This window comes from Argentina anserina, chromosome 5 (assembly GCF_933775445.1).
Source record: "Argentina anserina chromosome 5, drPotAnse1.1, whole genome shotgun sequence".
Classification (NCBI taxonomy): domain Eukaryota; kingdom Viridiplantae; phylum Streptophyta; class Magnoliopsida; order Rosales; family Rosaceae; genus Argentina; species Argentina anserina.
The window spans coordinates 5,325,984-5,349,193 of record NC_065876.1 but is presented as its reverse complement, the minus strand read 5'-3'; the positions used below and the strand labels follow the sequence as shown (position 1 = coordinate 5,349,193).

The 23,210-nt window shown below is 38.5% G+C and overlaps 4 protein-coding genes across 14 annotated transcripts; 2 read left to right on the top strand and 2 right to left on the bottom strand.

Annotated features, from left to right (window-relative positions):
* The first annotated feature begins 1,423 nt into the window (after positions 1 to 1,423).
* LOC126795361 (protein STICHEL-like 2) lies at positions 1,424 to 5,405 on the top strand. Its single transcript, XM_050522211.1, is given in 9 exon segments — positions 1,424 to 2,224; positions 2,226 to 2,496; positions 2,499 to 3,007; positions 3,118 to 3,331; positions 3,715 to 3,897; positions 4,019 to 4,091; positions 4,295 to 4,580; positions 4,906 to 4,963; positions 5,350 to 5,405. Coding segments are annotated over 9 exon segments (2,451 nt in total).
* A 43-nt stretch (positions 5,406 to 5,448) lies between these two features.
* LOC126795085 (uncharacterized) lies at positions 5,449 to 19,803 on the bottom strand. Of its 8 annotated transcripts, none has more exons than XR_007672220.1 (4): positions 19,647 to 19,803; positions 19,078 to 19,187; positions 6,854 to 7,058; positions 5,449 to 5,776 (listed from the first exon to the last, which is right to left on the bottom strand). XR_007672220.1 is itself a non-coding variant. In XM_050521910.1 (4 exons), the coding sequence occupies exons 1-4, from the start codon at positions 19,642 to 19,644 to the stop codon at positions 5,772 to 5,774; spliced, it is 324 nt and encodes a 107-aa protein (XP_050377867.1). In that variant the 5' UTR covers positions 19,645 to 19,803; the 3' UTR covers positions 5,449 to 5,771. The 8 variants fall into 8 exon arrangements, 4 of the variants coding, with proteins under 4 accessions (XP_050377867.1, XP_050377865.1, XP_050377866.1 ...); XR_007672219.1 differs by lacking the exon at positions 19,078 to 19,187 and adding an exon at positions 7,803 to 7,912; XR_007672218.1 differs by lacking the exons at positions 19,078 to 19,187; positions 19,647 to 19,803 and adding exons at positions 7,803 to 7,912; positions 8,372 to 8,432.
* On the top strand, positions 9,934 to 22,359 carry LOC126795075 (protein DA1-like). Of its 4 annotated transcripts, XM_050521898.1 has the most exons (4): positions 9,934 to 9,950; positions 10,166 to 10,259; positions 10,367 to 10,425; positions 21,823 to 22,359. In XM_050521898.1, exons 2-4 carry the CDS (start codon positions 10,222 to 10,224, stop codon positions 22,341 to 22,343), a joined length of 618 nt encoding a protein of 205 aa, XP_050377855.1. In that variant the 5' UTR covers positions 9,934 to 9,950; positions 10,166 to 10,221; the 3' UTR covers positions 22,344 to 22,359. The 4 variants fall into 4 exon arrangements, with proteins under 4 accessions (XP_050377855.1, XP_050377856.1, XP_050377854.1 ...); XM_050521899.1 differs by lacking the exons at positions 9,934 to 9,950; positions 10,367 to 10,425 and adding an exon at positions 21,642 to 21,700 and having other exon boundaries at positions 10,137 to 10,259; XM_050521897.1 differs by lacking the exon at positions 9,934 to 9,950 and having other exon boundaries at positions 10,137 to 10,259.
* LOC126795049 (LIN1-like protein) lies at positions 13,031 to 15,042 on the bottom strand. The gene is given in 2 exon segments (XM_050521865.1): positions 13,031 to 13,605; positions 13,704 to 15,042. A coding segment is annotated over 1 exon segment (1,170 nt). The 5' UTR covers positions 14,967 to 15,042; the 3' UTR covers positions 13,031 to 13,605; positions 13,704 to 13,796.
* Positions 22,360 to 23,210: the final 851 nt, after the last annotated feature.

The window sequence follows — 23,210 nt, the reverse complement described above, 5'->3', positions numbered from 1 at the left end:
TCATCCTCTACTATGGTTAATGTTATTCTTGCATGTGATCATATGCAAGAGTTGATACAAATAATTATATGTATATATATACACATTGGCAATATGGTAAAACCCTCAATTGAATTCGTAGGTTAATATTTATAGATACCGCTCTACATGAAGACAGCGAGACCTAATATATTTATCACCAAGCAAAGTAATGCATACCTCATGATGAAAATTAATCGACAACAGTCAAAAGAGAGCTATGCGAGAATCACGTTCACAACAGCTTTCGCGGAAGAGGGAACGTTACAAACACGCGTCCGTCATGCGCGTCCCCTCTCGAAATGGCTTAGATTAGTTAGATACGATTCTGGCAATTTTCCCGGCCCAAAAACAAATAACTGAAAGGAGAAAACTTAGCAGACCCGGCCTGGTCAGCTAGACCATATATTTACCAAAATACCCCTGGAGCTCGTTCTCCGAGGCACACAGTCCAACGAGGACTCACTATTCCTGCTCAGAAACTCTGCAACCAGAACACTATCATGTCTCACCAAATAACTCATCTCTCTCTGCCCCTCCTCCTTCTCCCCCAACCACCCCTCACATTGCTCATATTTACATCTCCGCCACTCAACCGCTCCCCCCTCTCTATTACTCTCCTCCTCTTCGACCACGGAGCTCAACCACCGAGGAGACACCGCTGTTTTGTTCTTAGTTCTTACGGTTTTTAAGTCTGAGTCCCGCTTTCTCCGCTTGAAAACTCCAAAGGTTTGGACTTTCTGGGTTTTCCCTGTTTTTGTTTTGGGTGAGATTTTTTATATTGCTGGTTTTGTGAATTCAAGATTTTATCTTTGAATCTCCATTGTAGACTGTTGTAGTGTGTGTCGAGCTGTGTGTGATTGTGTTTTTGATATGATTATAGGACCAATGCTTTCTTTGGGTTTGTGGGTTTTGAAAGTCTGATTCTCTTTTTAAACATTGGGAATGGCTTTCTGGGATTTTGGTTTTACTTATCCAGAGGTGGGAAGAAAGTGAGTTTGTGAATTCTATGGTGGTGTTCTGTAGCTAAAAGGTACTGCATTGTTGTATGGTTTATGTATATATATTCAAAGTTTTGATTTTTACTTTGCCTAAATTGGCGGCTGTGATGAGAATCCAGCGTATTGCTTCTGGGGTTTTAGTAAATTAGAGACTGAAGCTAGTTGTGGATTTGAGGTTTTGAATATATTTCTGGTTCAGTTTGAAAGTTTTTAAATTTTGTGGTTTGGGTTCTATAGAAAATGATTGGCTCTATCACCTCTATGATTCTCTTTTTTCCATCAATTTTATATTGAGATGTTGTGTTTATATTGGCACTATGTCTATTTCAGGTTTGGAATGCACAGCTTTGGGTTGTGAAGTTTGAATTTGGAGGCTAGATTACTATTAATTGTTTGGAGATAGGATGGATGGGCGGCGTCATTCTGTTGATGTACCTATCTCTAAAGCTCTGGTAGCTCTGCGGAGGGTGAGGTCTCTAAGGGATCCATCAACTAATTCTATGAGCAAGTTCTCTTCTCCGGTTGAGAATGTTAATTGGGAAATGAATTCGGGTAATGATATCTCTATGCTGTTCTTGAATACTTTCCAAGAAGGTGGCTCTGATAAACGTAGTTGTGTGAGGCCAAAGAATTCAGAAAGAGAGGATTTCTTAGATGATTTTGAACTGAACCCGGATTTAAACAAGTCTAGGTTGATCCTGCATGAGATTTCAGAGTGGGTTGGAAGCACAGGGAGTCTTAGGAGCAATCAGGGTGATGAGTTTGATCTTTCAGGGTCAGATAAAGAAGAGGTTTTGAGACATAAATCACTGAGTCATAGATATAATAGCAGTCATATGGATAAAGGATTGGCCTTGATATGTGTAAAGCCTCAGGAGGATGTGGAATATGAAGAAACTATCAGATCATCATGTTTCGAAAGAGTAGATCAGATTTTATCAAATCGAAAATCACAGTGTGAAAGTTGTGCTGATTTTTCTGGGGCAATTGGTGATCGTAGGAGTCGAACCAGTAGTCCATGCCCTTCAGGAGGTGGTGATCTTTCAATCCATAGTACATCCGTTTTTGCAAATGAAGAGGTTGATACTGTAGATCATGATCATCCTGGTGGTGGACTAAGCTGCTTCTGGTCAAGAACCCTTAGATTCAGAGAAGCTAACAGTTCTTTTGATGCTGACAACCATCCTTTGTTATTCAAGAATGCAGAGGGATATTGCACTTTATGACCACAGAAGCTTGAAACACATTGGAAATGAAACCAATTCACAATTAGAAAAGCCCAGGAGTCTGAGTTGGAAATTCAGGCCAAAATCTTTCATCAACTTGGTAGGACAAAATGTTGTTGCAAGGTCACTCTTGGGTGCTATCTCTAGGGGAAGAATAACCTCATTCTATCTTTTCCATGGTCCACAAGGTACAGGAAAGACATCAGCGTCAAGAATTTTTGCTGCAGCACTAAATTGTCTTTCCCTGGAGGAGATAGACCGTGTGGTCTCTGCAGTGAGTGTAATATGTACTTTTCTGGAAACAGCGGGGACATCAAGGAAATAGATTCTCTGAGAATCAACCGGAGAGACCGGGTTAGGTCTCTCATTAAGAATGCAGCTACACCTCCAGCGTCTTCACAGTTTAAGGTTTTCATCATTGATGAGTGCCACTTGATGTGGGGGGAAACATGGGCGACCATTTTCAGTAGCATTGATAACCTTTCTCAACATGTTGTCTTTGTGATGATCACTCCTGATCTGGATAAGCTGCCACGCAATGCGGTATCATGATCCCAGAGATATCACTTCCCTAAGATTAAGGATGATGATATTGCAAGCAAGCTAGGGAAAATCTGTTTTGAAGAGGGGCTTGACTTTGATCAGGTTGCTTTAAACTTTGTCGCTGCCAAATCAAATGGTTCGCTTAGGGATGCAGAGATGATGCTTGATCAGCTAAGTTTGCTTAATAAAAAAATCACAACGGGCCTGGCATACGAGCTTGTGAGATCTCGGAAATTTGTCATTGATTCTTTGTCTTCTATTTTTCATCTATAATGCAACTTTATTTATCTCAGGTTCTGTGGAGATCTAATCATTGTATTGTTTTTCAGATTGGAGCTGTTTCTGATGATGAATTACTCGAATTGCTAGATCTGGCATTGTCATCTGACATTTCTAATACAGTTGTAAGGGCCAGGGAGTTTATGAGATCAAGGATTGATCCCATGCAACTTATCTCACAGTTGGCAAATCTCATTATGGACATCCTTGCCGGTGAGGAAGGTGGCTCAGAAGTCCAGAAAAAGTTCTCTCGTAGGCATACCTGTAAGTAGTTTAATATGGTTGCATCACTAATGTACTTCAGTAAATGCTAGTGCCTGAAGCATGCTTTCGTAAATCAAAAATTTTGTTAGATTTCGGTGATAACATATTGTTGCTAAACTGATATTAATGGAAAACTACGTTACATTAATTTGTAAAGTACTTGAACATACATTTTATGATTATCAACTATACATTATTTACTACTGCATCTTCTTATGCTACAGCGTGCTCATCCTCTTTACTTTCTACTGGGATGACCAAATTATCTACTATGAACTTGTTATAGCTTCTTCACAAATGCTTATTGTTTCTCTAATGTATGCTGTCTCATCTTGCGGTTATGTGTTTATACCACGGTGCTGTGTTAATTTTCCTTGCCACAGCTGAAATGGACTTCCAGAAACTGAGTCATGCGTTGAAAATATTCTCTGAAACCGATAAGCAATTACGGGTATCCAAGAATCAAACAACATGGCTTACTGCAGCTCTTTTGCAGCTGAGCTCTGCGGAATCCTCCTCAGTGGATGCTAGTGATACAAAGAGTTTGAGAACTACACAAGAGAGAGGTGAGAATGTAATCCTATGATTTGCAAATCATTTTTCTTTTCCTTAATTAGCTCTCTATGAATGCACATTGAAGTTTGTTTGTGCTTTTTGATCATATGACTTTGCATACATCATGTACAGGGCCAAGTGACCCTACTTCATGCAATGCCAACACATCAGACAAGTCGCAAATGCAGAAGGATTTTGATGAACAGTTGGAATCTATGTGGAAGAGAGCTATAGATTTATGCCATCCAAGTCATTCAAGAATTTTTTGAGGAAACTAGGAAGATTGTCGTCTCTATTTGTGAATCAAGGTAATCCAACCTAGTAGTTGCAATTTGGTAAATTCAAGGTCACATACACTAAAAATTTCATGACTTGCAGTCTGTTATCATCCATATAATCATGAAACAGATTGCAACAAAAGTCACCATCTCTCTGTGAGCGTGGAAGTGGTTCAGATTACTCTGAATACACATCGGAGAAGCCTATATTACCTTGTTTTTGTGATTGTGCTTCTCAAGTGCCACATAACTGCTTTGACAAAATGGTGGTTGTAAGTACATTAAGAAATAGTGAAGGAAACGTGCTGAGTACAAGAGCGGCCTCATCCTGCAGATCTTTTGAAAACGATGCACCAAAGCCTCCTGGATTAAAGCTTCATACTTCAAGGGAAGAGGGAAGCAACCAAGACTGCCAGGTCCTATCTTTTCACCAACCTGAACATCAATCAAGGTGGTGTTTCCCAAAAACTCTTGAGGGTTCAAAAGAAGTTGTGTTCCACAGATGCTACTCAAGTGACCTGTTGCACCAAACTACAAAACAATTTTGCAATCCCAGCTAGGACATCTTTTGAAGCTTGTCTTTTGGGAAGTGATACTTTTGCTTTCTGTTGTGGCTCTGACAATGGTAACAACACTGGCAACTATAAAAAAGAGTAGTGTCTTTCTGCTCTTTTTTCTTTTGTTGGTGACCAAAATATTTTGGATGTGCAAATATTTTATATTTTAATATTTTGCGTGCAGGTTGAAGAAGAATTCTGGAGTGCTTTGTTGGAAAACCCCCACGCTTACCTCAGGAAAGGTAGTTATATGAATACAAATGCATCTTATTTGTAGTTATAGGCAGTATAAACTACACTGGGAAGGGAAAAAAAGTAAGGAAAAAGTCGATTTAAGAAAATAAGGAGAAAAGAACCATAAATTAAGTTACCTCTCTAATGACAAATTAAGTTGATTATTTGTAGATCTGCTATATAATGCTCTTTGCAATAGCTTATGACAGAATTTTCATTTTGGTTTTTAGCAATCTACTCTTCCCTGAGATGTCAGGCATTGAAAGTTTAGAATTACTACCTGTTTGATGATTTTTTTCTAAATGCTTGCCAAGGAGATTTGCTTGTTGAATTCAACATCAATGTTTTTTGAATTCAACTGAACCCTAAACCAAATTTGGTGTTGATGCTGCAGGATTGGCAGCTGAGGCGAAATTAGCTGGGTGGCTTCTACCATGTGCAACTGCTTAGGCTTTTCTACTTATCGGTGAAAAAAAAGTAACTCGTATGCTACAGGACCTGTTCATGCCTCCCTGCGTCAGGAGCATCGATCTTTGCAGTTCTTGATTTATAGGTTTATATTTTGGGAACCCCGAATAAGAGTTAAAGCCATGGAGTACATTGACAGACTGTAATGCAGGTAAAGCACAGTAATCACTGACTTCTGCCACCCACATCGTGTAATCAATGCAGGTAACTGATACAAAATCATGTGCACTCCGGTCACAATTAGGTTGTAATTCAGTTTACCTAGTGGTAAAATTATGGTGGTTCTCAAATTTACAAACCTAATATAAACATAAAACTATCTTCTGACTTGAACATCATCATGGAACCTCAGCCTGCAAATAAACAATAAAAAATCAAATATAACAGTGCAGACAAAGGTTATTTACTAATGTTGAAAATAGGGGTTTTTACCACTAACAACAATTTAGAACCAAAATTTACCAATAACAAGGTTATTTTTCTCAATGCCCGTGTTGCTGTCTCCTTCCGTTTCTTAATCAATCCCGTCGAGACTACCCCTAAAAATTTGGATAATGTGTTTCATACCACTAAAACTATTGAATGTCAGTAAACATTAAAAGATAATGAGTTTTCTGTTTTCTTTTTTTAAACAGCATTTTCTTAAGGCTATCAACCCTCAATTTAGAAGTTATTGGAAGTTTAAAACACAATTTAAAACCATAGTGACGACCAATGCTATTAACCGACAGTAGAGTACTGACCCTCAGTGGGTTAGTAGAGTACTAATGACTCTCAGTAGCTTAGTATAATACGTACTAAAAAATCCCCCTTTGATGGAGCAGCCATAAGATGGCTGAAAAAGAAATATCATGTTTGGAAACCTCAAAATAAGTTAATTTTCCGCTGCAAGAATAATTATGAGTAGAGTTTTTAGTCTTTTAACGTCTTATTACTAATAAGTTAGCAGTTACAGTCCTATGGTTTTCTAGGAGTCTAAGAGTTGTTTGAAGCCTACAAGTATGGATGTCTATTGTATCTCAAGGGCAGATTGGAATGAATTGAAAAGTATCTTTGAAGGCTGTGCCTTGTTATCTCTCCCCTGACCTCCCTCATTTCTTTTCTCCCTTCTAAACCGCTCTCTTTCCTTCCCTGCATCACCCTTCCAAACTTATCTCTCTTCCTCATATCCAACGAACCTCTTCAAAAGCTGTACTTCAATCTCTTCCTAGACTCCAAGTAAAAGGAGAGAGAGAGAGAGAGAGAGAGAGAACACTGAGTGACAAGTTTTGTATTTGATTAATGGGGCAATTTAGTAAAATCACAGTAAGGAAATATCATTACAAATAGAAAGTAAAGGAATGTTGGCGCACTGAGAATAACACACGGATTGTGGTGGTAATAATGAACTCAGATATGTAGTTAGTGGTAATTTTGTAATGAAAATATACCTAAAGCATGGCGGACAAGCAATGTAATTGCAAGCACTGCTGCTGCAATCAGGGGGCCATTGGGGGCATCAGCAGAAACTTCCTCAAATCTCACAGACTTTATTACCGGAAGAGGCAACTTTGTACGCACAGCCGTCATTCTATTATCCTTCATGATGAGTTTCACTCCAGTAAACTCACGGTTAGGCCAGTTCACAACACCAGTCTGCCAAAAGAAATATGTCAGACAAAACAAGCCTTGCAGGCAAATCGGCATAGCACCAGCAATCTCTAACAATAACAAAATACACATCAAAGCAAAAAACAGGAATTCAAAATTCTAAACCAGAACTCTCAATGTTGGGGATGTCAATAGACATCAGAGTTCATAAATAGACACATTCTTTTCAGCAAACCCCATCAAGAGCACCTTGAAAATAAAATCAGGATTCTCAAATCTAACCAAACTGTGTCATATTTAAAAGAGTCTATAAACAAATAAAATAACAAATCCTCAGCAAATAAGCAGCAAAACATCTTATCCAGTTTATACAAAAACAAAGACCCACCCACTAGAGAAATTTTTCTCAACCAAGGGGACTTGATCATTAACAAAAAACAATCCAGAGCAAAGCATGCGATCAAGTTTATACACAAACATAGACACATTGAATGCATTTCATTCAATGTGGGGATTTTTAACACTAAGGAGAACACAATAACTCATCAAACCAATCAACACAGCACAAATCTAAAGAAGCATTGAAGTAAAGATGATAATACCCAAAAAAAACTAAAATGCAGTCTCAGATTCGATAAATTGAAATCAGAACTCGAAGAATTAAAGGACCTTAACAACTAGCCCACACAGATTCAGATCAAACTCACTGGTCATCGCAAATGTAAAACCCTAACAGTCGAATCTGAAATTAAATCAAGATTCAAAAATAAAAAACGGAGAAAAACATACTTCTGATTTGAGGAGGCTGAAATCACCCTCACCCAAGCCCAAGGTCGACAAAATGCGAGTTGAGTTGAATCCACCTGACGAAGAAAAACCACCAGTGGGAGGCGCAATGACTGGAGCCATGAGATGAGAGGAGAGTAGTAGGAGAGTAGAAAATGAGTTACTGTGTAAATGAGATTAAAAATAGAAATCTTAACAGAATGTTATATAACAAGATGAGGACTAGCTGGGCCAGACCGGATGATGTCCGGACTCCGGAAAGCCCATTAGACCCAATGGTAAACCAAAATAACATCTCAACCCATGGGGGCATGTAATTGAAAAAAATCTCCAGTTTAGGTCAAACAAATAGAGAAACTCGGGATTGAGACCGGATCCGTCAAACGGCCCGATCCGACCCGAGCACGGCCACCGTAGAAGTAATAGAGAACGAACATAATGAGACTTAAAAGGATTGGTACTAGCAATAGGCAGTTTCTTGTTGTACTCTTCGTTCTTGAATAAAGGTTTCTTCAAAGAAAGAAAAACAAATAGACCAACAATTAGAAAAAAGCATAATCACCCACACATACATCATTGGGATTTCCGGCGGCAGCCATCTCTCCGTCATGTATCCGTCGTCGTTTGATTTCCTCCGTCAGTCTTATTGAATCTTAAGATGTTTTTCTGATAGTCTAAATCAATCTACGTATCGGATTTAAACTACCAGAAAATCATCTAAAATTTCAATCTTCTGAAATTTCATATGATGCAGAAGAATGATTGGAAGGGGAGAGACTCAGATCTATAAGTTTAAGAAAGAGATAATGACATATGTGGCTCTCGAGGTCCTGTTTATATATATGGTGAACTAGATAAAAATAGGGTTTTGGGCTAGTTACGAAAATACCCTACACCTTTCCTGCACATATAATAAAAGTACACGTGGCAAGTAGATTCTGAGAGCAAGATGGAAACCGAACATCCAATTTAACGAGAAAAGAAAAGTGTACATACAGATTTTGATTCCGATTAGGAGAAGGATTTTTTATTTTATTTTTCAGTATGAAATAGGAGAAGGATTGACTTGAACATTACACTTCCTCAGGCTAGAGCACTTAAATACTACTAGTAGCACAAGACGTACTGCTGCTGCATCTTTATCCTGGATCGTTTTGATGTCGCAAAATAACGACTCTGTAAGTCATTTATATGCCTCTTCTTTTTTGTTCTGTTTTGCAATTCAATTCATACATGCATGTCAAAACTCTGTTTCCGACTGCTGCTGCGTGTTTTTTTAATATTTTATTTCGCAATTTAGTCTCCGATCTTATTGAACTGATCTTGAGCCTCTTTCAATCTAATTTCCCTTGTATAGGAGGAAGTGAAGCGTGATACGTGTTTGACAAACCCTACCTGGCCATGGTGTGATACTTGTTTCAGACACAAGGTATATCTCATGGCTCCCCTACTTATATTTCAGACAAGATAACAAGACTGACTCCGATTCTTTTTTCTTTGACTGCGTATACATTATTTATAGGAAGAAGGAGAACCCGTACGTCTGAACCTTGGTGATGGCCGAGAACAATGCTCAAATTGCTCTTCTATAGCGGTCACAAATTCAGACGAATGTAGCTTTGTAATCCAAAGTGTGTTTGAGTTCTATAAAATCTCTAAACTTGAAGTTGATGAAAAAATTCCTATATTATTTGTCGACAGGACTCAAATGATGAGTAGACGTTGTCGTCAAGGTAACAAACCAAAGTTATAAGTGATACATCGCCCTTTTAATTGAAACGTATTACGTATTAATCAAATTTAAAATTGCTTAGTAATCTAAATTTTGCAAAATATGGATGATTTATAAATCTTTGTGAAACGAGTTAAGATGTACGAGTTTGCTAACTGTTACTAAGCAGTTTTGGCTTGATATATGACTAACTATAAGAATACATATTTCTCACAGGCACGTGTTTAAGAACATACGTGATTAAACAAAGTCGACTCTGTTTTTACCTTTTGTTTTGCTATTATTATGGTACAGACGGTGAAGCTGCCGGTTCTTACCTTCCAAGTATGTCGACGTTCTTAGCATCGCCAAAGGCTGGCATATTATGGGTTAAAATATTGATATATTTGGTCAGAGCTATAAGGAGCAGAATTGATACAGTAAGATCTATCGAGTTTCATATTTTGAGAGATTCAAGATAACATTTTCGGGTGTGTTAATAACATAATTTTTTTTAAGATACATATTAAATTATATAATCTCGTTCATACAGTAACTCGTTGTGTGAACGAGATTGTTAAATTATATATATAAACAAATGCTCTTTTTCCCTTTACTACCCTAATGGGCTTTTTTATCCCCCTGCGATAGATAGAAAAATTTTCGAGAATCGGAAGACATTTCAAAAAGGTCACCGCTGTGAAGTACTTGATGGGCCACGCAATTCTAATGCTGTTTGGAAAACCAGAGTATGTACCTGTGTTCTTTCTCAGATACCTTGACATTATTTCTTAGAATTTTTGTTCAGTCTTTGCACCCTTTACCTATTCAAGTTTTTTTGTACTTGCCTATACAGTATAGAAATGGGAGCAATCTTGTCACATGAGATGATGCATGCATGGTTCCACCTTCAAGGTTTGAACATTCGAACTTTAATTTTTTCTTTTGATTAACTGATGTCCTTAATTAATTCGCGGGTTTATCTGTTAGTGATCATCTCTAACATGTGTTTGTAATTGTAATTAAATAATTGACAGGTATAGCATGGGGGTATGAAAAAAGCTCTGTAGAAGGTCTTTGCGAAGTAATGGCTTACAAATGGTTGGAGTGGTTTACATCCAGTGGTCTTGGTAACTCGCACAAAACTAATCAGCAAATTCAATATACAAGAGAGCTGAAAGAGTTCTTAGTAGAAAAAAAGTGGGATCGAGGGGACGATGTTTATGGCCAAGGATTCAGAGATGCTATGCGAGCTATTGAAATATATGGCTTTGAACCCACACTAGATTATGTCGTAAGACATGGAACTCTGCCACCACTAATGAGGGACAATACATTCTCTGCCGCCGCATCCGCATCCGCATATGCGGCCGCGATGGCCACCTCTACGACCAAGTCATTACTAAAGGACACCGGGAATATAACCAGGGGGAAGGTCATAGGTGCTACAATATTTAACTTCATTTGGAAGGCGGCTACTACCTTCAAAGCGCCGCGTGTTGGTTTCTTGATAGGTCAGTTAGGATTCTTTGTAGTTATAAACTTGGAACACAAATAACAAGTTCAATTTTGAAAAGAAATTATGTTCTCGTATACCTTTCCATGATTGCAATAGTCATTGATGATATCCTATATATGGGAACCACGATTAAGGTTTAAAACATACACAAGTCGGGATGTTTAAGCATTGGAAGTAGGTTTTACTAAATTAATTAGGAGATAAATCGGACCACGATCAGAACCAGCAATTGGCAAATATGTTAGATGAATATCAGGAAACATAGATCTACCCTTATCCTTAAGCAGAACTCTGTCCAAAATCTCTCACAAATTTCAATCTGAGGATGATGATTATTTGACCATAACAAAGCAAAGAGAACAAAGCAGCCTGATTCTGGAAATTATTCATAAATTGAGTAACAACGTACACTTAAACCACTTCTCATTTAGGGAAAGAATACAACCCTCATGGGATTGTAAAGAAAGTAAGTAACAATCTCCAAATATCTTGTTGTAGAGATTTATGTGGATACATATAAACAAAAGTAATAAATTGCAGAATCAGATGTTGCATCTGTACATCTAGTACGAGTGAAACGAGAATGAGTAATGATATCAAAATGAAATTTAGCATCATTCCACAATAAAGATCAAACCACCAAAGTGAGCATTAGAAGCAACAGAAGCAGACTTGGCAAATGAAAATTTGTCCACAAGCTAATCCTATAGTGGTGAGATTGTATCTAGTAAACAAAACACATCAGGAGCTAACAAATTTTTCAGAAACGTGGCTTGTGCAAAGAATCCAGGTCTAGCACCGCCACGACAATTCCAATGTATTTCAGTATATTGGATGTATCCGCAGGGTATTTACAGAGATCAGTTAGCGGTTGGAGTTTAATCACTACTATCTTATGTATGCTATAATATATGAACATTACAGGTGAGACTTATAACTATGGTGCTGGTAGTTGAAATTGAAAATAGCTGGCCTTAAATGGTTCTGCGCTCAACTGTACTTGTAAGTTGTAACTACTGGAAGAGACGAGGATCAACTAGTAATGAACTTATGGTTTTCTGTTTCATTTCATACCTGACACGTTTCACTACAACACAAAATATGATTTCCGACCCTAGAAATGGTCGAAAAAAACCCTCATTTGGTTGTTAATACTCTTTTCCTTGAACAAGTGCTTTTAATTGCTTTTTTCAGCTTCCTCTCAGTGGAACTTTAGTTGTGAGCATCTTGGCTTGATGCAGTTTCAGGAGGCAGTGTGTCTCTGGTGCAAGGCTCTTATGAGTACTACCATTATCTACAAGATGGATTTAATGATTCGGTAACAATCTCATTTACCATTAGTTAAGCTGCTACTTATTTTGAACTCTGTAATGATCAGACTAAAGCTGTCAAATAAGTTATTACCATCCCTCATTTTATTTCAAATCAACAGGTACTATCAACTCTAGAAGAAGAGGACCATCTCTTTGCATGAACTCACTTTTAAATTGTCCACTTCTCTGTTTTTTTCCTGGACAGTTGTCAGATATAGTATTTTTATAGATGGTTATTTGCAGCTGCAGTTCTCTCAAGTGCAATTTTCTTTCATTTCCTAGGGCTGGGGTTGTGCTTATCATTCTCTTCAAACGATCATTTCATGGTTCAGACTCCAACACTATACATCTATAGATGTCCCATTGCATAGGTATGAAACGCAATTTGAATCACTTCTACTTGGATATCAGATAGTCTGAAATCCTCAAGGCTACCCTGTTTTCGAAGTTTGTTTTCATCAACAGTTGAGGTTATCCCAATTTCGAATATGTTACTTGCTGTTTCGTGGATCTTATAAGAAATTCTCAACATTATTACAACAATCCGTGGTTGACCTGTTAACATCTTTACTACTGCTCTCTTCCATCTTTTTGGGTACAAATATCGGTGTTATACAATGTAAACTAAAGATAAACTTGACTTTAGGGAAATACAGCAGTCATTGGTAGAGATTGGCGATAAGGATCTTTCTTTCATTCCTTCACGGAGTTCACGAATGGATTGGTGCCATTGAGTTGAGCTTTGTTCTGGACAAGCTTTTGGGAGTAAGTAGATCAATGATATTTGCTGATACTTTCTGAAGTCAAATGCACCCAAATTTAAAATGATCGACTTAAATGTTGAACAGGTTAGTTGCAAAGTCATGAATTTTAGATCTGGAGCTGAGCTTCCTGAAAAATGTCGAGGCTGGCCTTGCACTTTTGGAATCAAGGAACACCTATTATGACAGGTACGGCATGAATTCCTCTACTTCACATGAATTTGACACTAGCTTTAAAGAGACTACAAAAGTGAAAGTCTTAATAGTTTGATTTATGACTGCAGGTGGTGGAGTTCTTGCGTATACCCTCTTGGGAGTTGATTACAATGATGCAAGCGGAGACTCTGCATGTCTTATACTTGATCCTCACTATACGGGCAAACGATGAACACAAGAAAATAGTAAACGGCGGATGGTGTGGGTGGAAAAAGGCTGTTGATAGCAAGGGAAAGAGTTTTTTTCTTGCATGATAAGTTCTACAACCTCCTGCTTCCACAGAGGCCTGACATGGTTTGAACTTCAAAAATATCACAGTTGTACCATGTACAATGAATTCCAAATTAGCAAGTTACAAACCCTTCGGTTGAATTGACTATTCACCGCCAGTAGTTGAATTAGACTCACTGGTATTCAACTATTACAAACTTTGCACAAAACTCGCAGAAGCAGCAGATCTCTTCAGCTCTTCCTTACTCAATTCACAGCAGCTGCCGTGGCCTCAGGTGCCTGGTGTGCAACTTCATCATATGCCCCAGTCTCCTCATTGTACGAGTACCACAACCCCGAAACAGCCGAGCAGTACAACCCAGTATTCGGATCGTAATAATACCCCAAGCTGAAACTGTAACAGTAACCGGACCCTTCATCAAACGCTTAGTCATTCCCCATTCCCCCACCATTGGCCTCCAATCCCGGCGCAGCAGCAGGCTGATCATCATCGCCAAACATGTCAAAAGCATCATCATCAGCCACGGCACCATCAACAGCACCAATGGACGCAATGGGATTCAAAGCCCCAGCATCACTCTCCATGTCCTCCAGTATGGACTTCCCTTCTCCCATTCTCACCCTAGCCAAGGTCTCATACCCCTGCGCCTCCCTCTCGAAAACCTCCTTCTCCTCATCATACACATTGTTCTCCCCATTCTTCATCATCAGCATCAAAGCATCCTCAGTCAGCTGATCAAACACCGCCTTCGTCTCCGCCGACATCTTCTCCTTCTTGTTCCCCTTGAGCCTCCTCAGAGCCTGCAGCACAGTCTCCCCCGGCTCCAGCGCATCCGCAATTCGCCTCTTGATCTTCCCAATCTCCTCCGAACTCAAATCCTGCGCAGCTTCATCATCTTCGCCGTCGCCACCGTCGCCGTATTTCTCAGCAAATTCCCTGGTGGTTTCTGGATCAACAGCTTTGTCAAGGCTGTCAAACCAAGCGTCCTTGATATTCTGCTCCACATACTCGACGAAATTCCCGTCGGCGTCGAAATAGCCTTCTTCCCTCTCCTTCTCCAAGTTGAACGGGTCGAACTGAATGCCGTCCTCGACGAAGTTCTTGTAGTCCGATTTGATCTTCTCGGCGGGGCCTGAGTCAGCCTCCCTCAAGATCTTGGCGATTTCGCTGCTGCGAATCTGCGCCTCCGCCAGCTCCTTCTCCCTCGCCCTCTCCTTTGCCCTCTTTTTCGCCGCCAGGCTAGGGTCGTTCATCGGCGTCGGGGCCACCGCATCGCCGCCCGCGGCTCTGGCTTGTTCGGCCTCCGGCTTCACCTTCTTGCCTTTCGGATACCTTATCTTCTTCGCCGGTGGAGGCTTGGCGGACATGTCGTCGTCGTCGGCTTCGAAGGAGCGTTTGAGATTAGAGCGTTCCATGGAAATTCAGAGCAGCTTGTTGTTTCTGATTGAGACCACTAGGGCTCTTTGTAATTTTGTACTCCCTAATTGCCTATTTTCCACATATATATATATATCCCCTAATTCTTGTTTTATTCTTTTCAATCTTTTGGATTTGGAAAACCTCCATACAAAAGGTTTGGATTGGTATGTTTTCCCAAATCCAAAACCTCCTAGGCCCTAAATGCGTCCATTTTGGCAGAGGTTGCAATTGACACCGAGATGTAGTAGCCGGTAAACTACATTAGTTATTGTGAAGTTTGTTTGTGCTTTTTGATCATATGACTTTGCATACATCATGTACAGGGCCAAGTGACCCTACTTCATGCAATGCCAACACATCAGACAAGTCGCAAATGCAGAAGGATTTTGATGAACAGTTGGAATCTATGTGGAAGAGAGCTATAGATTTATGCCATCCAAGTCATTCAAGAATTTTTTGAGGAAACTAGGAAGATTGTCGTCTCTATTTGTGAATCAAGGTAATCCAACCTAGTAGTTGCAATTTGGTAAATTCAAGGTCACATACACTAAAAATTTCATGACTTGCAGTCTGTTATCATCCATATAATCATGAAACAGATTGCAACAAAAGTCACCATCTCTCTGTGAGCGTGGAAGTGGTTCAGATTACTCTGAATACACATCGGAGAAGCCTATATTACCTTGTTTTTGTGATTGTGCTTCTCAAGTGCCACATAACTGCTTTGACAAAATGGTGGTTGTAAGTACATTAAGAAATAGTGAAGGAAACGTGCTGAGTACAAGAGCGGCCTCATCCTGCAGATCTTTTGAAAACGATGCACCAAAGCCTCCTGGATTAAAGCTTCATACTTCAAGGGAAGAGGGAAGCAACCAAGACTGCCAGGTCCTATCTTTTCACCAACCTGAACATCAATCAAGGTGGTGTTTCCCAAAAACTCTTGAGGGTTCAAAAGAAGTTGTGTTCCACAGATGCTACTCAAGTGACCTGTTGCACCAAACTACAAAACAATTTTGCAATCCCAGCTAGGACATCTTTTGAAGCTTGTCTTTTGGGAAGTGATACTTTTGCTTTCTGTTGTGGCTCTGACAATGGTAACAACACTGGCAACTATAAAAAAGAGTAGTGTCTTTCTGCTCTTTTTTCTTTTGTTGGTGACCAAAATATTTTGGATGTGCAAATATTTTATATTTTAATATTTTGCGTGCAGGTTGAAGAAGAATTCTGGAGTGCTTTGTTGGAAAACCCCCACGCTTACCTCAGGAAAGGTAGTTATATGAATACAAATGCATCTTATTTGTAGTTATAGGCAGTATAAACTACACTGGGAAGGGAAAAAAAGTAAGGAAAAAGTCGATTTAAGAAAATAAGGAGAAAAGAACCATAAATTAAGTTACCTCTCTAATGACAAATTAAGTTGATTATTTGTAGATCTGCTATATAATGCTCTTTGCAATAGCTTATGACAGAATTTTCATTTTGGTTTTTAGCAATCTACTCTTCCCTGAGATGTCAGGCATTGAAAGTTTAGAATTACTACCTGTTTGATGATTTTTTTCTAAATGCTTGCCAAGGAGATTTGCTTGTTGAATTCAACATCAATGTTTTTTGAATTCAACTGAACCCTAAACCAAATTTGGTGTTGATGCTGCAGGATTGGCAGCTGAGGCGAAATTAGCTGGGTGGCTTCTACCATGTGCAACTGCTTAGGCTTTTCTACTTATCGGTGAAAAAAAAGTAACTCGTATGCTACAGGACCTGTTCATGCCTCCCTGCGTCAGGAGCATCGATCTTTGCAGTTCTTGATTTATAGGTTTATATTTTGGGAACCCCGAATAAGAGTTAAAGCCATGGAGTACATTGACAGACTGTAATGCAGGTAAAGCACAGTAATCACTGACTTCTGCCACCCACATCGTGTAATCAATGCAGGTAACTGATACAAAATCATGTGCACTCCGGTCACAATTAGGTTGTAATTCAGTTTACCTAGTGGTAAAATTATGGTGGTTCTCAAATTTACAAACCTAATATAAACATAAAACTATCTTCTGACTTGAACATCATCATGGAACCTCAGCCTGCAAATAAACAATAAAAAATCAAATATAACAGTGCAGACAAAGGTTATTTACTAATGTTGAAAATAGGGGTTTTTACCACTAACAACAATTTAGAACCAAAATTTACCAATAACAAGGTTATTTTTCTCAATGCCCGTGTTGCTGTCTCCTTCCGTTTCTTAATCAATCCCGTCGAGACTACCCCTAAAAATTTGGATAATGTGTTTCATACCACTAAAACTATTGAATGTCAGTAAACATTAAAAGATAATGAGTTTTCTGTTTTCTTTTTTTAAACAGCATTTTCTTAAGGCTATCAACCCTCAATTTAGAAGTTATTGGAAGTTTAAAACACAATTTAAAACCATAGTGACGACCAATGCTATTAACCGACAGTAGAGTACTGACCCTCAGTGGGTTAGTAGAGTACTAATGACTCTCAGTAGCTTAGTATAATACGTACTAAAAAATCCCCCTTTGATGGAGCAGCCATAAGATGGCTGAAAAAGAAATATCATGTTTGGAAACCTCAAAATAAGTTAATTTTCCGCTGCAAGAATAATTATGAGTAGAGTTTTTAGTCTTTTAACGTCTTATTACTAATAAGTTAGCAGTTACAGTCCTATGGTTTTCTAGGAGTCTAAGAGTTGTTTGAAGCCTACAAGTATGGATGTCTATTGTATCTCAAGGGCAGATTGGAATGAATTGAAAAGTATCTTTGAAGGCTGTGCCTTGTTATCTCTCCCCTGACCTCCCTCATTTCTTTTCTCCCTTCTAAACCGCTCTCTTTCCTTCCCTGCATCACCCTTCCAAACTTATCTCTCTTCCTCATATCCAACGAACCTCTTCAAAAGCTGTACTTCAATCTCTTCCTAGACTCCAAGTAAAAGGAGAGAGAGAGAGAGAGAGAGAGAGAACACTGAGTGACAAGTTTTGTATTTGATTAATGGGGCAATTTAGTAAAATCACAGTAAGGAAATATCATTACAAATAGAAAGTAAAGGAATGTTGGCGCACTGAGAATAACACACGGATTGTGGTGGTAATAATGAACTCAGATATGTAGTTAGTGGTAATTTTGTAATGAAAATATACCTAAAGCATGGCGGACAAGCAATGTAATTGCAAGCACTGCTGCTGCAATCAGGGGGCCATTGGGGGCATCAGCAGAAACTTCCTCAAATCTCACAGACTTTATTACCGGAAGAGGCAACTTTGTACGCACAGCCGTCATTCTATTATCCTTCATGATGAGTTTCACTCCAGTAAACTCACGGTTAGGCCAGTTCACAACACCAGTCTGCCAAAAGAAATATGTCAGACAAAACAAGCCTTGCAGGCAAATCGGCATAGCACCAGCAATCTCTAACAATAACAAAATACACATCAAAGCAAAAAACAGGAATTCAAAATTCTAAACCAGAACTCTCAATGTTGGGGATGTCAATAGACATCAGAGTTCATAAATAGACACATTCTTTTCAGCAAACCCCATCAAGAGCACCTTGAAAATAAAATCAGGATTCTCAAATCTAACCAAACTGTGTCATATTTAAAAGAGTCTATAAACAAATAAAATAACAAATCCTCAGCAAATAAGCAGCAAAACATCTTATCCAGTTTATACAAAAACAAAGACCCACCCACTAGAGAAATTTTTCTCAACCAAGGGGACTTGATCATTAACAAAAAACAATCCAGAGCAAAGCATGCGATCAAGTTTATACACAAACATAGACACATTGAATGCATTTCATTCAATGTGGGGATTTTTAACACTAAGGAGAACACAATAACTCATCAAACCAATCAACACAGCACAAATCTAAAGAAGCATTGAAGTAAAGATGATAATACCCAAAAAAAACTAAAATGCAGTCTCAGATTCGATAAATTGAAATCAGAACTCGAAGAATTAAAGGACCTTAACAACTAGCCCACACAGATTCAGATCAAACTCACTGGTCATCGCAAATGTAAAACCCTAACAGTCGAATCTGAAATTAAATCAAGATTCAAAAATAAAAAACGGAGAAAAACATACTTCTGATTTGAGGAGGCTGAAATCACCCTCACCCAAGCCCAAGGTCGACAAAATGCGAGTTGAGTTGAATCCACCTGACGAAGAAAAACCACCAGTGGGAGGCGCAATGACTGGAGCCATGAGATGAGAGGAGAGTAGTAGGAGAGTAGAAAATGAGTTACTGTGTAAATGAGATTAAAAATAGAAATCTTAACAGAATGTTATATAACAAGATGAGGACTAGCTGGGCCAGACCGGATGATGTCCGGACTCCGGAAAGCCCATTAGACCCAATGGTAAACCAAAATAACATCTCAACCCATGGGGGCATGTAATTGAAAAAAATCTCCAGTTTAGGTCAAACAAATAGAGAAACTCGGGATTGAGACCGGATCCGTCAAACGGCCCGATCCGACCCGAGCACGGCCACCGTAGAAGTAATAGAGAACGAACATAATGAGACTTAAAAGGATTGGTACTAGCAATAGGCAGTTTCTTGTTGTACTCTTCGTTCTTGAATAAAGGTTTCTTCAAAGAAAGAAAAACAAATAGACCAACAATTAGAAAAAAGCATAATCACCCACACATACATCATTGGGATTTCCGGCGGCAGCCATCTCTCCGTCATGTATCCGTCGTCGTTTGATTTCCTCCGTCAGTCTTATTGAATCTTAAGATGTTTTTCTGATAGTCTAAATCAATCTACGTATCGGATTTAAACTACCAGAAAATCATCTAAAATTTCAATCTTCTGAAATTTCATATGATGCAGAAGAATGATTGGAAGGGGAGAGACTCAGATCTATAAGTTTAAGAAAGAGATAATGACATATGTGGCTCTCGAGGTCCTGTTTATATATATGGTGAACTAGATAAAAATAGGGTTTTGGGCTAGTTACGAAAATACCCTACACCTTTCCTGCACATATAATAAAAGTACACGTGGCAAGTAGATTCTGAGAGCAAGATGGAAACCGAACATCCAATTTAACGAGAAAAGAAAAGTGTACATACAGATTTTGATTCCGATTAGGAGAAGGATTTTTTATTTTATTTTTCAGTATGAAATAGGAGAAGGATTGACTTGAACATTACACTTCCTCAGGCTAGAGCACTTAAATACTACTAGTAGCACAAGACGTACTGCTGCTGCATCTTTATCCTGGATCGTTTTGATGTCGCAAAATAACGACTCTGTAAGTCATTTATATGCCTCTTCTTTTTTGTTCTGTTTTGCAATTCAATTCATACATGCATGTCAAAACTCTGTTTCCGACTGCTGCTGCGTGTTTTTTTAATATTTTATTTCGCAATTTAGTCTCCGATCTTATTGAACTGATCTTGAGCCTCTTTCAATCTAATTTCCCTTGTATAGGAGGAAGTGAAGCGTGATACGTGTTTGACAAACCCTACCTGGCCATGGTGTGATACTTGTTTCAGACACAAGGTATATCTCATGGCTCCCCTACTTATATTTCAGACAAGATAACAAGACTGACTCCGATTCTTTTTTCTTTGACTGCGTATACATTATTTATAGGAAGAAGGAGAACCCGTACGTCTGAACCTTGGTGATGGCCGAGAACAATGCTCAAATTGCTCTTCTATAGCGGTCACAAATTCAGACGAATGTAGCTTTGTAATCCAAAGTGTGTTTGAGTTCTATAAAATCTCTAAACTTGAAGTTGATGAAAAAATTCCTATATTATTTGTCGACAGGACTCAAATGATGAGTAGACGTTGTCGTCAAGGTAACAAACCAAAGTTATAAGTGATACATCGCCCTTTTAATTGAAACGTATTACGTATTAATCAAATTTAAAATTGCTTAGTAATCTAAATTTTGCAAAATATGGATGATTTATAAATCTTTGTGAAACGAGTTAAGATGTACGAGTTTGCTAACTGTTACTAAGCAGTTTTGGCTTGATATATGACTAACTATAAGAATACATATTTCTCACAGGCACGTGTTTAAGAACATACGTGATTAAACAAAGTCGACTCTGTTTTTACCTTTTGTTTTGCTATTATTATGGTACAGACGGTGAAGCTGCCGGTTCTTACCTTCCAAGTATGTCGACGTTCTTAGCATCGCCAAAGGCTGGCATATTATGGGTTAAAATATTGATATATTTGGTCAGAGCTATAAGGAGCAGAATTGATACAGTAAGATCTATCGAGTTTCATATTTTGAGAGATTCAAGATAACATTTTCGGGTGTGTTAATAACATAATTTTTTTTAAGATACATATTAAATTATATAATCTCGTTCATACAGTAACTCGTTGTGTGAACGAGATTGTTAAATTATATATATAAACAAATGCTCTTTTTCCCTTTACTACCCTAATGGGCTTTTTTATCCCCCTGCGATAGATAGAAAAATTTTCGAGAATCGGAAGACATTTCAAAAAGGTCACCGCTGTGAAGTACTTGATGGGCCACGCAATTCTAATGCTGTTTGGAAAACCAGAGTATGTACCTGTGTTCTTTCTCAGATACCTTGACATTATTTCTTAGAATTTTTGTTCAGTCTTTGCACCCTTTACCTATTCAAGTTTTTTTGTACTTGCCTATACAGTATAGAAATGGGAGCAATCTTGTCACATGAGATGATGCATGCATGGTTCCACCTTCAAGGTTTGAACATTCGAACTTTAATTTTTTCTTTTGATTAACTGATGTCCTTAATTAATTCGCGGGTTTATCTGTTAGTGATCATCTCTAACATGTGTTTGTAATTGTAATTAAATAATTGACAGGTATAGCATGGGGGTATGAAAAAAGCTCTGTAGAAGGTCTTTGCGAAGTAATGGCTTACAAATGGTTGGAGTGGTTTACATCCAGTGGTCTTGGTAACTCGCACAAAACTAATCAGCAAATTCAATATACAAGAGAGCTGAAAGAGTTCTTAGTAGAAAAAAAGTGGGATCGAGGGGACGATGTTTATGGCCAAGGATTCAGAGATGCTATGCGAGCTATTGAAATATATGGCTTTGAACCCACACTAGATTATGTCGTAAGACATGGAACTCTGCCACCACTAATGAGGGACAATACATTCTCTGCCGCCGCATCCGCATCCGCATATGCGGCCGCGATGGCCACCTCTACGACCAAGTCATTACTAAAGGACACCGGGAATATAACCAGGGGGAAGGTCATAGGTGCTACAATATTTAACTTCATTTGGAAGGCGGCTACTACCTTCAAAGCGCCGCGTGTTGGTTTCTTGATAGGTCAGTTAGGATTCTTTGTAGTTATAAACTTGGAACACAAATAACAAGTTCAATTTTGAAAAGAAATTATGTTCTCGTATACCTTTCCATGATTGCAATAGTCATTGATGATATCCTATATATGGGAACCACGATTAAGGTTTAAAACATACACAAGTCGGGATGTTTAAGCATTGGAAGTAGGTTTTACTAAATTAATTAGGAGATAAATCGGACCACGATCAGAACCAGCAATTGGCAAATATGTTAGATGAATATCAGGAAACATAGATCTACCCTTATCCTTAAGCAGAACTCTGTCCAAAATCTCTCACAAATTTCAATCTGAGGATGATGATTATTTGACCATAACAAAGCAAAGAGAACAAAGCAGCCTGATTCTGGAAATTATTCATAAATTGAGTAACAACGTACACTTAAACCACTTCTCATTTAGGGAAAGAATACAACCCTCATGGGATTGTAAAGAAAGTAAGTAACAATCTCCAAATATCTTGTTGTAGAGATTTATGTGGATACATATAAACAAAAGTAATAAATTGCAGAATCAGATGTTGCATCTGTACATCTAGTACGAGTGAAACGAGAATGAGTAATGATATCAAAATGAAATTTAGCATCATTCCACAATAAAGATCAAACCACCAAAGTGAGCATTAGAAGCAACAGAAGCAGACTTGGCAAATGAAAATTTGTCCACAAGCTAATCCTATAGTGGTGAGATTGTATCTAGTAAACAAAACACATCAGGAGCTAACAAATTTTTCAGAAACGTGGCTTGTGCAAAGAATCCAGGTCTAGCACCGCCACGACAATTCCAATGTATTTCAGTATATTGGATGTATCCGCAGGGTATTTACAGAGATCAGTTAGCGGTTGGAGTTTAATCACTACTATCTTATGTATGCTAT

Excerpts from the sequence above, each read along its gene's own strand:
- LOC126795085 (XM_050521907.1), bottom strand. Across the intron at positions 18,334-19,077 it reads TCAGCCTCCTCAAATCAGAA|ACTGGTGTTGTGAACTGGCC; the intron begins GTATGTTTTTCT and ends TTCTTTTGGCAG.
- LOC126795075 (XM_050521898.1), top strand. The coding sequence starts at position 10,222 with ATGGGCCACGCAATTCTAATGCTGTTTGGAAAACCAGA. Across the intron at positions 10,260-10,366 it reads ATGCTGTTTGGAAAACCAGA|TATAGAAATGGGAGCAATCT; the intron begins GTATGTACCTGT and ends TTGCCTATACAG. Across the intron at positions 10,426-21,822 it reads TGCATGGTTCCACCTTCAAG|GTATAGCATGGGGGTATGAA; the intron begins GTTTGAACATTC and ends AATAATTGACAG.